Source organism: Branchiostoma floridae, chromosome 9, assembly GCF_000003815.2.
Source record: "Branchiostoma floridae strain S238N-H82 chromosome 9, Bfl_VNyyK, whole genome shotgun sequence".
In the NCBI taxonomy this organism is placed as follows: Eukaryota; Metazoa; Chordata; class Leptocardii; order Amphioxiformes; family Branchiostomatidae; genus Branchiostoma; species Branchiostoma floridae.
This window is the reverse complement of record NC_049987.1, coordinates 8,121,208-8,136,907: the sequence shown is the minus strand read 5'-3', so window position 1 is coordinate 8,136,907 and position 15,700 is coordinate 8,121,208. Positions and strand designations below refer to the sequence as shown.

General features: G+C 37.9%; 1 protein-coding gene across 15 annotated transcripts in view; it reads right to left on the bottom strand.

The window, feature by feature from the left end:
• The window catches only part of LOC118423067 (mitogen-activated protein kinase kinase kinase 15-like), a 54,475-nt gene that overhangs the window by 13,054 nt on the left and 25,721 nt on the right, over window positions 1–15,700 (bottom strand). For 4 of the 15 annotated variants that reach the window (XM_035830990.1, XM_035830996.1, XM_035830993.1 and 1 more), the window contains 11 exons: window positions 14,456–14,594; window positions 13,412–13,489; window positions 12,341–12,402; window positions 11,539–11,604; window positions 10,777–10,877; window positions 8,897–8,965; window positions 8,466–8,530; window positions 8,050–8,124; window positions 7,271–7,324; window positions 6,275–6,320; window positions 5,770–5,820 (listed from right to left, as the gene is read on the bottom strand). In XM_035830990.1, coding sequence (XP_035686883.1) covers window positions 5,770–5,820; window positions 6,275–6,320; window positions 7,271–7,324; window positions 8,050–8,124; window positions 8,466–8,530; window positions 8,897–8,965; window positions 10,777–10,877; window positions 11,539–11,604; window positions 12,341–12,402; window positions 13,412–13,489; window positions 14,456–14,594 — 806 coding nt within the window. The remainder of the gene's footprint in view (window positions 1–5,769; window positions 5,821–6,274; window positions 6,321–7,270; window positions 7,325–8,049; window positions 8,125–8,465; window positions 8,531–8,896; window positions 8,966–10,776; window positions 10,878–11,538; window positions 11,605–12,340; window positions 12,403–13,411; window positions 13,490–14,455; window positions 14,595–15,700) is intronic. The other 11 variants (XM_035830997.1, XM_035830991.1, XM_035830998.1 and 8 more) reach the window with 8 other exon arrangements.

Here is a 15,700-nt window from a genome sequence, read left to right as displayed (position 1 = left end):
AACTTTATGGTGCCTATTATGCACCCATCTTGTCTTTTTTTCGCCCTATCGCACTATTTCTGCAGTCTGCAGAGGATGTCATCCATAAAATTTACTTGCTGTGGCCTTAGCTGAATTTATTGGGTGATTTTATAGTACAACCTTGGTCGCTTCAATATACATACAACACAGAGTGGCTGTAGCTAAACTCCTGATTAGTTGTCACAAGTTACATATTGAAACTGGAAGGCACAACCGCACTCCTCTGCAGCATAGAGTCTGCCAATTTTGTGATCTACAACAGGTAGAAGATGAACAGCATTTTATCGTACACTGTAAATTTTACCATAAGGAACGAATTGTGCTTTATGAATATATCAGAAAAGAGTTCCCATATTTTGAACATCTTAATGCAACGGATACATTTCTATTTTTGATGCGCCTAGATAAACCCTGTATATCAAACATTATATGTTCTTATATCTACACCTGTACAAAGAAGCGAGAAGATGTCAACCATCCTGTTAGTTTAGCACTTTCAAATAGTTAAATTGTATCTTGTTGTCTATGCATATGTCTGTCATGTCTGTTATCAGTGACCTGTACCTAGCCTGTTGAGGCATGAATGTGAACAATAAAGGTCTTTCATTCATTCAATCATTGTGAGGACAACAGATGAAGGTTTGACTGTACATGGGGGTCAAAGTAATGATTGTCAAGTTAAAATTGAATTGAATTAATTTTTTTTCAACTTCCAAGTTATCCAACTTCTCAAAGAAATGTTTATCTCAGGGTTGGATGCAATGTTGATGATATTGTACCCATTTGGTTTCACCATTTTGAATCATGTAATCCATCCCGGTGAATTTTCAGGCTTCTGTAATTCCTCTGAAATTTCTTATTAACAGCAAGGAGCTTTTAAAAAAGCTCCTTGTTAACAGTAATAGTGGACCCAAGGACCTCAGCTTTACAGCTAATCTCTGAGCAGTGGGGTAGCCGGGTCTCAAGATATTCCCTGTGGGACAGTTGGTTCAGCTACAATTACTTTGCACATTTTAAAGACAATAGCTGACCTAGTTTGACCCTGCATTACAGTAGCGCATAATTACAGGATTGGTTAAAGAGGATACTCCTTGCTTGTATTGGCCCTATTTTTATTAACAGGATTTGGAACCTGGAAATGTTCTCTGGAACAAACTTTTGTCTGATGTTTCCTTAATTCATATTAAACATAACAGCTTCATGGATCAAACATGGGCCGGCACAGTGATCACAAATCCAACGTGCATACCACAATGCCAAAAGCTCAGAGCTGTTGGCGTGTTCAGTTTGGCAGCGCTTGAACCCCACTGTTACATCAGATCAAATTTTCTTGGAAGCAAGTCAATGACGTTACCTGCATATATATGACAGGGCAAACTGTGACACGGATTTTGTAAAGTACTGGCAAAAACATTAAAAAATTTTTTAGCACTTCCAGTCCTGTAAAAGTTTTTTTGATACTATTGATCAGCAGGTACTTTCAAGATTTTAATGCATGAAGGTATTACATTTCATCTGCTTGATAGATTCTGAATAAGTGCATTCAAGAACTTTGAAAAAGACATTACATACATTATTCAGGAAGTTTAATTTAAACATTCAGGTATGCTCACCACTCATGGCACGATTTAACTTGCTGGCAGACAAAAACAGAACCTGATAATTTACAAAGCCAGGACAAGCTGGAGGTTGCTATATCGAGAAGGTTATAGGTTGATGACTTTCTTGGTGAAATCAAGGACGTCCTTGGTTACATTTGATAAACCCTCCATATAAACCTCAGCTTGAAGAAAACAGCAAACCAGGAAATTAGTACACAAAAGGCAATGGACTCAGAGCAAACAAAACAGATGCATGTACAATGTTTTTAGTTTTACACCAATGTGTGAAATTTTACACCAATGTGTGAAAACTGTTTAGCCCATGGCAGTAGTGGCAATTATGCACAAAACAGGCCAAGAATAGGCTATCATGTATCAAGTAAATATACCTACTTACACTTAGTTTTTAGTTTTTGGAGTCATGATTAAAAGGTTTAATCGGCCATGTTTTTTTCGTTATTTTTTTGCGACCTTTTCTGTTTAAAGTTTTTACACCACTTCTATATATAGTATTTTTTTCTTGGGACTACCCCTCCTGTTAGCACTTGCGACAGGCCTAGGGTAGCCCATTAGAAAAGGAAAGAAAAAGGTCCTTAGAGTAAAAACTACATGTATTACTAAATATAGTAAAGATTAAAGTTTATCATGAGAAACAAATAACGTGTTCTCCAACTCAAGAAAGTTAACTTACCAGAGTTGGTCATTACGTAACTTATTCACTGACAGTAGTAGTTAAGTAGTATGCAATTTACCAACTCCAATAAACTTTCATGCTAATCAAAAAAATATGTATCCTATGGTTGCTGCAATGTTTAGGCTAGGTCGGTCCGCTCAGAAATTGAATGCTTATGGTATCAAGGTGTTTTGTTTAAAAACTCCTTGGTTTTCTGTAAGGGATTACATAAGATCATAAACTACTTCTCACCCAATTGCAACTATTCTTCTCTTCTAATGACACTAATCACCAATTAGTGCATGCATTGTGGTTGCTAGTTAGCATCTAGATCCAAAAAAGATAGATCATGGCTTCTTTAAAGATGGGAGGGAAAGGAAAGGGTAAGTTGACCCAGGACCACCTTTGATTGAAGTAAATGTACGGTCAAAACTAAAACTAAAAATGGAAAAATTGACACTGCCCCAGCTTCTGTACTTCTACTGAAAAATTAAATATGCATTAACCACAGAAGGGAACATATTTGTTGAAGCCCATTTTGTAAAAACTACTGGGTAGTCTGGCACTTCTGGAAGGCATATTTTCAGATCATAAACTACTTGTCACCCAGTTGCAAAAACTTTTCACTTCCATGGTGACATAAATTACAAATTTATTTAGGCCCACTTCAAACAGACAACACTTATATAGTCGTGCGACTGTTATTGACTATTCGTTGTGGGCAACGGTTGTCTTTAGACATACGTTCAGAGTATTGCGGGACACCCGCGGCGCAGGATTCCACTGCGGTGCGTGCGTGCGTGACCCACAGTGACCTCTTGCTTGCAAATTAAAAATGGCGGGAGAATTCTTCATTTTCGTCATGCAGCAGATTACTATTCTTTTGCTTGCAAACAAACATTGTCCCCAACAAAGAATGACACAGAGACGGGAAAATCTGGAATTAAACCCGGCGTTCGTGGCCACCGGTGGTATTACAGATTACTACTAGTATCATGAAGGATGTAGCCACTGGTGGCGGGACATTGCGCTGGAACAGGCAGTTTCTGATGACCAAAATACGTTTCCATTACTGACTGCATGTATATTTAGGGAGAAAAATGCCCTTTCAAATAAAAAAAAAGGGGGGAAGGCTTATTTGCATATGATCCAGTCCCGTCGCCGGCGACGATTTTTCTTTAGACATGTGAGGAATAGTCGCGGACCCCCCGCTGAAGGGTCGCGCGACTGGGTCCGAGGTGGTCGCACGATGATTCCATAAAAACCCTCGCACGACTATTTTGATCCTCTTTAGACAGCCTAAAAATATCGTCGCCGGCAACGTTGTCGACAACAACAGTCGCACGACTATGAAAGCGTTGTCTGTCTAAAGTCGGCCTTAGTGCTTGCTTGTTTTGCTTCTGTTTGCTGGATAGCACCTGCAAAAGGGGAAAGGGAAGGAGATGTGATATAATCACACTAAGTAATAAAATGACTATGCCAGCATTTACACTCAAAGAAAACAACCAGAAAACTAACTGGTTCAATCAAGGAGGTTCCATAGAGAAGGAAATACATGTAGGACAGGATGAAAACCCCGCTGCATGCCATTGTTCAGACCCGCTAGTTCCCCCCGTGATATGTTGTTTCTGCTGGTACACCTCTTAAGTGACGTTCCCCTCAAGAGACTATAATGGCACAAAAAAATCCAATGCGCCGAGCCATGACGTCATGCGTCCCGAGCCGGTCCGTTTTTTTTTAAATTTTTTATTTTTTATTTTTCCTTTTTAGACAAATAGTTAATATATACAACACTTTCATCTTGCAAGCACTGGGCATTGCACATTTGACAATTTTTTTCCCTTTTATGATGATTTTCTTTTTTTACTCCCCTTCGGAAACATCCTGCATTTTCATCAAAAATGTGGACCTTCCTAGTTTTACTTATTTAAATCTTTGACCAAACATTGTTAAACTTTACGTCTACCCGCACCGCTGGAGGATTTGGCCAGGATGTCCAATCTGCAGCGATATTTGATTCGATTTGTCTATACATATTTTGCCATACTAATACATCTTGACGTGAAAGATTCTTTAACCTTGCAGAGTGAACTGAGCACAAATATGCTTTATATAACCTGCTTGTTTAACGTTTGCCTCTCTCCCAACACCCCAAGAATAATTACTGTGTTCTTGTATTCTTTATGGGCGCATACGTATTTTCCTTGGCAACTATGTTTGTGTTTGCTTCCGACATTTAGCTTCAAAATAGTGCAATAGACAATTTCCCTCAACTCTGTCAGAAAGCAATATTTGGTGTAAATATTAAGAAAAAAAGTTTTTTACACTTAAACCATTAAGGATTATCTATAAATATCTATAATTATATATAATTATATATAATCATAGATAATTATAGATAATTATATATAATTATGTAAGCTGGCGCCTATAGATTTAGGATGGACGCGGTAGTGAGTGATGTGAGTGCTTGGCTCTCATAGGTTCACCTGTGACATATCCTTGATAAATGTAGACTTGCGGCCTATCAAAAGCTGGAAACATTGAGTGCATGTTGCAGAGAAGACATAATGTTTGATTGGCCGTTTAACGGTAATTGTCGGACTGTGAAGGTCCGAGTAAAAAACACACAACACTGAGGAACCGTTATACACTTCTCAACCTTGAGTATTTACAGTGAATTATATATTGTCATAATGTATCATATAGTATTTTTTTTAAACGAATGCAGGCATGGCAAAATGAATTAAAAGCGTAAATTCACTCCGTGCAATAGACATAAGATTTCCCTCAACTTTATCAGAAAGCAATATTTGGTGTAAATATTAACTTTAAAAAGTTTTTTTGCACTTCAACCATTAAAGATTATCTATAATCATATATAATTATGTACATGTGTATAATGGTTATAGGGACTATGTATGAATTGTCATAAATTGTGCATATAACAATGCATAATGATTACAAGTGTTATTTATAATTATGTATAATGGTCATCAGGATTATATATTATTATGTGTAATGGTGAAATGGGTTATATATAATTATGTATAATGGTGAAATGGGTTATATATAATTATGTATAATGGTGAAATGGGTTATATATAATGGTGAAATGGGTTATATATAATTATGTATAATGGTGTAATGGGTTATATATAATTGTGTATAATGGTGAAATGGGTTATATATAATTATGTATAAAGCCCCAAAATTATATATAATTATATATAATTATAGTATAATTGGACTAATCCCTAGAGACCCATTGACACTTTCCGCATATTCATTACCCTTCGATATGTACTCAATAAAAATATGAAGTTGATCGGGTAAAGCATTTTGGAGTTATGGACTCGAGTCCAGAATTAGAGTGTTTTTCCATAATTAAAAAGACGCCTGTTAGAATGATTTTGGAGAGGACAGTGCACACTGCGAGGGAAAATTGCCACTCCCAGATCAAAGAAAACTTGCCGGTGCATGCCATTGGGATGTTCCATTACGCTGGGTAGGTCCAGAGACAACCTTGCATGGTGGGGTGAATAAAATGGTGAAAAGTGAGGGGATCCGGAGAAAAATGTATCCTTTCACCACAGTAGGCATATACTAGTAGGCAGCTCTGATTATGTCTTGTTCCCAGCAAGAGGTATGACAACAGTGTTACTAGAGTTAATCTTTCTCTTTGCTACTAGACTAGGGAGAATATGTTTTAGGCTAGGGAAAAGTTATGTTTTATGTTCCGCAGTTTAAGATATTAGAGCTGTGTCTTCAATTGCCACATTAAGTTACAGCAAATTGACAATTCTCTTACACAGGAACTTTTCTAAATGCTGTTTGTAACCTTTATCACATTTCTGGTATCCAAAATGACCAACTTTGTGTTAATAGTATGTAAAGAAAAAGTGTCAGTTTCCACAACGGATGAATCATGATTCTGAAAGAAAGATGATCTAATGAAGGATGTTTCCAACAGTCTTACCTGTGGCGCTCGATGACAGGTGGCGAAGGATGCACATCACCTGGAGCTGACAGAACAGATGCAGACGATAGAATTATAAAGACGTTTAACATTAACACTCATTTCATTGATGAATACTATCTTCAATTCAAAGCAGTATCCCTATCTCTAAGTGAGACTGAGAGTGTAATAGACTATCAAGACATTTTATTAGACTTTTCATTATCAATCAATAGAGAAGAAAATAGTACGTCTATGATGAACAAATTGACGAATGAATTGATTGATAAGTCCATAGATAGGCAACAGGAGTTGTTGCCTGAAAAACATAGCTACATACAGGTATCAACTCCACTATTAGTCTCCAGTGAAAGGGACACTGCTGAATTGATTAAGTGTTCATCAATTGATTAAATAGATGTTTATTAAGGAATTTTCATATAATAGGAGGAAGATTCGGAAGTAACAGGTAGAAATACAGAAAAGGAGTGAAAAAGGATGTAAAAAAGGATAGAAATGGAGCCATGCTGTGGCTATAAAAGGCAAAGATGGATGAGGAGTTATGGCAAAAAAAATCAGATTTTCATGCCTGCATTGGTAAGATCAGGGCAAGCTCAAACAAGATCCAAACAACTGGATCTTAATCAGGATCATTTTGGATACCATTCTAGTGCATAAAAGACAAATCAAGCATCAAGATGTTCCTTTTGGATTTCAAACAATCATGTATTTTGATGCCTGATTGCTTTAAGCTCTGTAATGGTACCAAAAATGACCCTTATAAAGATTCAGTTGTTTGGATTTACTTGTGAGCTTTTGCTATTTAGCTTTTTGAATCCTTTTGACTGTCATGATTTTCCAACAAGAACTTTGTGTCATTCTGTGAAACACAAAAAGTGCTTGAATGAAAGATATTGAAACTAAAAAGGGATACAGTTAGCACAGTGCAAAACAGCTTCTCCTTTTTTTGCAGAGTTGTGCATTACTTTGGCATCGATCGTGAATTAAGCAACTTACAGTATGACAGTTTACGAGGCACCTCTACCATGGAGGACCTCCTTTTGTCATAAGCTAGATCAGAGGGAAGACAGGAAGAAAGATGGAAATCTAGCAACAGAACGGGTAGTGTACATGTACATGTTATTGAAATAATTTCCTACTGCAGCAAGGAAAACTGTACTCCAAATGTACAGAATCTAAAAAGGTTATGAGCTAAGGTGGTTTCATTGCACCACACCCAAATAGTAGTAGTGTACTGAATGAGAGTCACTTAACATGGGCTTTTAGAAACAATATATTAAAAAAGCAAACTTCATAGTCGCATCTCTTTGAAATAAGCATAAAGGGGACATACGAAACTTCAATAGAAATGTTGACTGGTGCTGGGTTATACATTTTCTTATTTACAGTGCACTGGATTTTTGGTGTACAGGTTTCCTTGAGATACTTTCTACTGCACAGTGTTATCTTCTGCTCTACAACACCATACTGCTTAAAAACAAAAAGCAAGCAAATCATGAAAGTGACTTCCTACTGAAAAAAAAATGTCAAGCATCATTAAGACAAACACAACTGTTATGGAACCCTCACTCTTTATCATTCAACTACTAGTCTAAGATCAGATTGTGATTTTTTTTTCAAACAAATCAACACAGACTATTCTGTTGGGAGTTGTTGGGAGCTAATTCACCTAAATAAGCAAGAATCAAAGATGCTACACAAAAATGAAGGCCCAGCCCTATGGCAAAGGTCTACTTGACACAACAGACACTGACAGTTTTCCACAGCCCACTTACAGCCAACTTCATGACACTCATCACTAGATGATGATCGAGCCCATGTAATGGGTCCACTACCTCTGCGCTCACAGACTGCATTGTTGAAGAAATGGGAGAAAACTACTGGTATCAATTCTTTTTTTATGACAAGTATGGATATAAAGATCGTCAGGTTCTAAATGTTATTTCATAACAAGAGAGTGAATGAACCACCTATCATCATATATACTATGTAAATGACGTGACTTATGTGACTTTCAATAGCAACAGAAAATTTTCACTTCTCCTATGGGTACTACTGTCAAAATGTCTTTCCCCCCTAACCTCGCCTAGAAATTTGTCCGAAAACATGTTTTCCACATTAATAAGATGCCCGAAACAGATGATACATGCAAAACCATTACTGTACGCAAGGGCAAAGATGTTCCACATACCTGAAATACTGCGATCAAACCCAGGCCCATGAGGACTTTTAGATTTAGAAACTTTTGACTTTTTCCTGTAAAAACACGATGGAAATGGAGATGTTACATGTAGTCACTAAGGAGCTTCCAAACAGATATGGGCATACCAGGAAAGACAGCAACATGATGTTAAAGAACATAATAAGTGTGTACAAAATGTTTATCTCATATCTTTGGTCATCTGGATAAATAATGAAGTTCAACTAATTTCTAATGTTTGCACAAAGATGCAACTGAGGACTTCGGAAAATTTTGCGAATGCCTTTCATCTATGAGAAAAATCAACTTTGCCTCAAAGGTAATATTCCTAATCTCACAACAACCATCTAAGCAATCTAGTACACACTAGTACAATCAACATATGAATATCAACTGAGGAAAATGGATACAATGGTCCTGACCTGTTGAGCCAAGGATCAGTCAGCAGATCCCCAGCTGTGGACCGTTTCCCTGGATCTGCCTCAAAACACCTGGCAAAATATAAGGTACACAAGTTATCTCTTTAAAACAGAAAGGTATGTCTTTCAGCTCTGGGGACAATGTTTGTAGCACCAGGAAAAGCAACTGTCATGGGAAATTTTTGGTGGGACTAAACACATAAACAGCATTTAGTACCAGGGACAGTACCCATCAATACATGTAGTTTAATACCAGGTTCAACATAATATCATAGAGAAAGCTGCCACGTTATTTATAGCAAACATGAATGGATTTCAGCATGGGAGACAGCACACATGTTTTACAACCAGTTTTACAACCAGAATGGGTAAACAATGATAGTTTTTGTACCAAGGATACTACCTATTAATAAGCTTTTACACCAGCCATTCAAAACCCGTGGCAAGGTGTTTGACTCCTGTGTACGTGCAGCCATGCTCCATGGGAGTGAAACCTGGGCCCTTACAGCCTCGGATCTACAGCGGTTGCGCCACAATAACCATGCAATGATCAGATGGATTTGCGGCGTTAAACCCCAAGATGAGACTCCATCATCTACCACTGTTAGATCCCAGATGGGGTGAATCGTCCTTTTTGGGGGTCCTTACCCAAAGTTACCCCAAATGCTGGGGTAACTTTGAGTGAGAGGGCAGACCCCATTGTTCTCTCCTAGCCTGATTATGCACGTTTGGGGTGAAACTTGGTGTGTTTACTTTGCAACAGAACACAAAGGAAAAGTCACCCTTTCGAACCCATGCAATTATAACACCTTAGCCCTGAAGTGTGAAGACGGCACAACTGTACCAATAACTCTCAGTCAACAGTCTGACTTAGCTTTTGCTTTAAATCTCGGAAATCTAGTCTGTTTAGTGTTTTCCATTCTTTACTCCCTCAAAGCCAGCCATTTCTAACCTGAATGGTGTCTAATACACATCAGTGTCTGGCACTGTCTGCCCCACTCTAAGGTCATAAACAAAGACGGTGTGGGATATTTACTTCTAGGTCTATTGTTTCAACCTTGTCTGCCAAGTGAACAACAAAGCTTTAACACAAAGCCAAAAAAAACTCAAAGAAAATTCCCAAGGAAAGCTATCATACAACAACTATTTTAACCTCAGTTGTAACATGTTTCAACATCTGAACAAGGAGGTTAATTGCCGAATATCCACACATGCATCTTGTGCAGCAAGAGAGTGTTTCACATGTTCTTGTGACAGCCCTTTTCACCCATAATTACTCTTCTATGACCTAGGTGTGAATTTCATTTTCACCCCCAACATCTGCATAGAAACAATGCCAAGCCAGGTCACACATTTTCACCCCTTTTTACTCTTTGGGTCCAGGTAAAACGGGGTAAGGACCCCCAAAAAGGACGATTCACCCCATCCGGGATCTAACAGTGTACCCTGCTTAACAAACTTGGCATCCTGGACATTACCTCAGTGTTGCAGTATCGCCATCTTAGGTGGATTGGACACATAGAAAGATCAACTGACTGCATTAATATCATCACCAAACTGAAAGTGTCTGGCAACAGGGGTCGTGGTAGACCAAAAAAACCCTGGATGGAGTGTGTTAGGAAGGACATGAAGGTATGCGGACTAACAGGGGTCAACCCACTGGACAGAGCCACATGGAAGCGGGGTGTGAAGACTACCCGACTGCTGCCTATCCCTGCGTCAGGGACCCCAGGAGCAGTATAATCAAACAAAGGATAGTGAGACTGAGTGACCAGGAAAGGAACACATGAATACCATTTAGCGCAAGGTACATTAAAAACACTTTCAGCCATAGGAACATTCCAACTTAAGGAAAAAGTGCAAAATGTACAGCATCAACCAACCTGAGAAGGAAGCTGTTGGCCTTGTCAGACATGACATCTGGAATATCAGGGTGGATCTTGTAGTAGCCCACCTTGAACATGGCAGCCTGGGGATTCCCGAGCTAGCAAGACAAACAGGAAAATCCTATGTCAGTTACAAGCATTCTGTTGTTACGCATTTCATCTCATTTGACATAATACAGAAAATCTTGACTATATTGACTCAACAAATGTACAGGAAGCAACTTTGTCGACCTTGTTCACAGAATGAGTGACCCTTCTACATGTATCTCCAACAGTAACATCAGGAATACACCACTTATGACCCCGTCCTGAAAAGTGGTGTGTTCCTTACGTCACTGCTGGTCGACGGAGTTCGTCCAAAAATGTAGAGGGTTAAGTTCCTATTTCAGTGTTGGATATAAAGTGTTAGCATTTTTCTATAAATGTACAGGAACTTTTGTAAGGTCTACTACAGCAATACAAACAAACAAACAAACAAGTTCACCGAACTGAATTACCCTACATACAAGTATAACATAATCAAATGCTGAATGCACACATTGAGGCTTCTTGATAGTGATTGTACTTCAGGTACAGATATAAAGAAATGTCTCCAACAGCAAAGGTCTCCATTTTGTAGTATTGTTACAGGCAGTATAGACATCATAGGTTGAGATAAGTCCAATTACATGAAGATATCAATACTCAGAAGTACTACAAACAGCACCATCACAAGACACAACAGATCAATACTAGATACAAATGTGTCGTTGAAATTACCTCAATGAAAGGTGGCTTCCCTGTGGCCATCTCCACAATGGTACAGCCCAAGGACCAGATATCAGCCTGCAACAAAGGATACAAACCAGATGAAAGGAAAGGAAAAAACAAAATACTTCAGTTTATAAAGTAAACACCATAACAGCATGCATGAGCAGCTTTCACCACTAAGGACAGCACATATCCATAGTTCTTAAGACCAGGAAGAGAACACAAAAATTTCAGCATTGTGAAGCTTTTGGAACTGCTTATGTTGTACATGATCAACACTTCTGAGGATGTACTTCAAGTTTTGAATCTGTTAAAAGTATTTAAAACAATGTATACTGTGAATGCAAAAATGTTTGCGGTTTTCGCATTGCCAATTTACAGCAAACTTCAAACCACCACGACCATGTTTCCATGGCAGTACACCATCCATGTCTTCAGCTGGCATTGATTTTCCTACTACTAGTGAAAGTCGAGAGTCAGTGTGGAACAAAGGCAGGAACAATGGCTCTGGAATCTGAACTGGTGCCAAGTAGTCTACCATTTCACTTCTGCCCTACAATAGCTCCTACAGAAAGGCAGACATTCTCAACCACAAGACAAGAATTTGTAGCTTACAAATGTACCTCTAGGGCCCATTGGGATTCTGAAGCCAAATACAAATCTTGTACAGAAAGCTACATTGTACGTGACTACAATACATGGCAAACCTAAAACCACTGCAAACCCTCCATTTTCCCACTACCGCAAAATCTAATCCCCGCAAACTTAAATGTATTTACAGTAATCACAAAAGCAACAACATGAAACTCACTGGTGGTCCATGGCCTCTCAGTCCTCGGTCGATTACTTCTGGTGCCATGTACTGCAGTGTGCCTGAATACAGACAGAGGGGGCACCAACATCACAGTAAGGACATACAACATTGCACAGGTGAGAATAACCTCGTTTAGGATGATGTTTGTGATGATTTGCCCCACCAGATGCCCAGGTGTGAAATGAAATTGGATTAGTAACAAGTGGAAAGGACTTCATGAAAATTGATCGTTGTAACAGTTCCCTCCTGACTGTAACAACATGCACTTTAAGTAGTGATCATGTTCAAATGTCACTTTGGGGTTTCATCCTCAAATTTCTGGCCAAAGGTTGCATTACTTAAATGCCTCAAAGACTGATAATGCTTCTGTTGTTAACATTTTCAATTGGTGAAATTTTGTCACTATTCTTTAAGTTTGTTTGACTGAAAGTTCCCCTGATAATGCTTTTAAGTATACATGTCTTTTTAAAGTATATTATAGTTTTACATCTATATACAATGTAATACTACTACACTAGTATACAAAACGAGGAAGCATCTATCAATAGTGTAAAATGATGAGACAAGCTTTATCGAAAATATTCTTGAAGCAGAACAGTCTCAAACAAAATCTAGTGACAAAAGAATTCTTAAAAAAACATATGAGACTTATTTGCAAGGAAGAGCATGTACATGGCTTGAATGTATTTGATGAAAATCATAATTTTTATTTGGTGATTTTTGCTTTATTTGCACATGTCAGACTAACTACATCTGCGTGATCACCTAACAAGTTAGATAGGATGATCAATGACAATGTCATGCAATGATTGTACTACATGGACAATCCAAAAAAGTCATACAGCTAGCTACATGTTAGTATACCTTGAATACTTTCAAGTACCTCTCTGTTGTTACCCCATCTATGTACACCTACAAGTGAATTCCATTATTAGTGCAGAAGTATTAAAGGATGAAAAGCCAGATTTCTACGGTTAAAAGATTAAGCTACCATGATGTATAATATATACTGGTGCAAAGGAAAGCATGCAGTTAAAGAGAGCAGAAATGAAAGATGACATATAATACCAGGGGTAAGCATTTTCTTGGCTGCAACGGCAGCGACATATCGGTAATCTGTGGGTTCCTCGAATTCATACTCGCCATCTGAGACACAAACATTGGGGACAGCACACAAACAGATCATAATTTACAGCAAGATGTTGGAGTGGTTAGTGTGGGCTTACCTACTTACTATTGTGCTTTCTATTATTTAGAGAAGAACTTTAAGTATAGTCTAGTTTTAAGAAATTTACCCTGAACGTTCTGATAAAAAACAACTGCTGATGAAGCTGAATGGCATAATGTTTAACTGTAGCTAAAGTGAAAATGGGATGTTCATTCTGGAGGAGGGAACTACACGTGTACTGCCGTGCATGGGTGTTTTGAACAATTAATAAAACTACTGTGGCAAAGACAAAGGTATGTATTATCAGTAGCATTGCTAATATGAGACTACCATGCACTGTTGAGTGGTGGACCAATCCAGAAGAGAGATTGAAGTACTTTGCATAAAACAAAAAAGTCATTGCGTGAAAACTGTCACTGACAGGTTTGCAGCAAGCAGGCAAGTAAGCAAGCAGAAGAGGTGAGTGACTAAATGCAAACTGTGGACAGAGGCACACTGTACTAGTATCCTCCTCTCTGTGCATGGATGGCAAATAATACAATGGAAAAGTTCCTTGTGTATACATACATGTACATGGTCTTCCAAGGTAGCAACAAAGAATAATCAGCATGACAAAAATTATCATCCTACCACTTCAACACTTTGTATATTTCAAAGCTGAATGTGAACGTTTGCGTGAACATTGCATTGTCAACAATCAAATCAACAACTTCCCCTTGCTTTCACAGAATGGTCATACAAGACAGGTACATTTCTCTCTTCTGAATTGGACAAAAGTATGGTATTATACTTCTCTTCTGAATTACACTATGGTGGCAATTATGAAAGAATTCATAATACTTACCAAGAGCTATATGTACACAAAGGAAAGAACATATTTACCAGAATTACCTTAAATGATTATGTTATTTTTTTCTGATTAATGTGAATGATAGGAATCTCACCAGTAAAGGTGTCGGTACAGGGGTTAATCCCAGCCAGTCTTTTGGAGGTGCCGAAGTCGGAGATCTTGACCACCCCGCTGTACGTGTTGACCAGACAGTTGTCCCCCTTGATGTCACGGTGGACGATCTTGTTGTCATGCTACATTAGCAATGGGATAAAAGACAAACACATTCAATAATAACATCATGATTCTTACAACCACTTCCCGGACATTGATAGTACAACAAATAATATCATCATCATAAACCATTCATTCATTCATTCACAATCATGCAATTATTTCTGTTCATGGTGCTGATTTGGCCATCCTCTGAAGGCATAAAAGCTTTCAATAACCTGTATGTCAACTGTTACCATATCAACCATAGACCAAGACAGGACATTGGTAGTACATGTTAATAAACCATTCATTCATTCATTCATTCATTCATTCATTCACATACAACTAGCTCTGTCCATGGTGCTGATTTTGTTATCCTCTGGAGGCAATTTAGCTTTCAATAACCTGTATGTCAACTGTTACCATATCAACCAAAGAACAAGACAGGACATTAGTAGTACATGTTAATAAACTTTTCATTCATTCACATGCAATTAGTCCATGGTGCTGATTTTGTTATCCTCTGGAGGCAGTTAAGCTTTCAAAAGCCTGTATGACAACTGTTACTATATGAACTAAAGAACAAGACAGGACATTGGTAGCGCATGTAAATAAAACATTCATTCACCAACATGCAATTAGCTCTGTCCATGGTGCTGATTTTCTTATCCTCTGGAAGCAGTTAAGCTTTCAAATACCTGTACGTCAACTGTTACTGTACCAAAGTACAAAATAACTACAGAAACTCAACACAGGTACACTCCCTCATATGAATGAATGAATGAATGGCTTATTTTCCTGTAAAACCAAGATGCAAATACGTTTTACTTAGTTAAAAGTTACATATGTTAACTAGAGTTCGGCGACCTCATACCTCCATGAAAATTTAGAGCTTTTGTAAATTTCATGCAAATGACTAAGACATTAACATAATTTATGCATGGTGTTGTTCATCATTGACAAACGTACACATGTCACAATTATAACATTCCCATTATTAATCATAAAGCGGTTTTGCAATTTTTACATAAATTATGCAAATAAGTTCCTCATTACCATATTTAGTATCTACTTATATTCCACCTATCATAATTAACATGTGTTACATTTATTGAAGCCCAGTTATTGAAAACAATGGAATTAT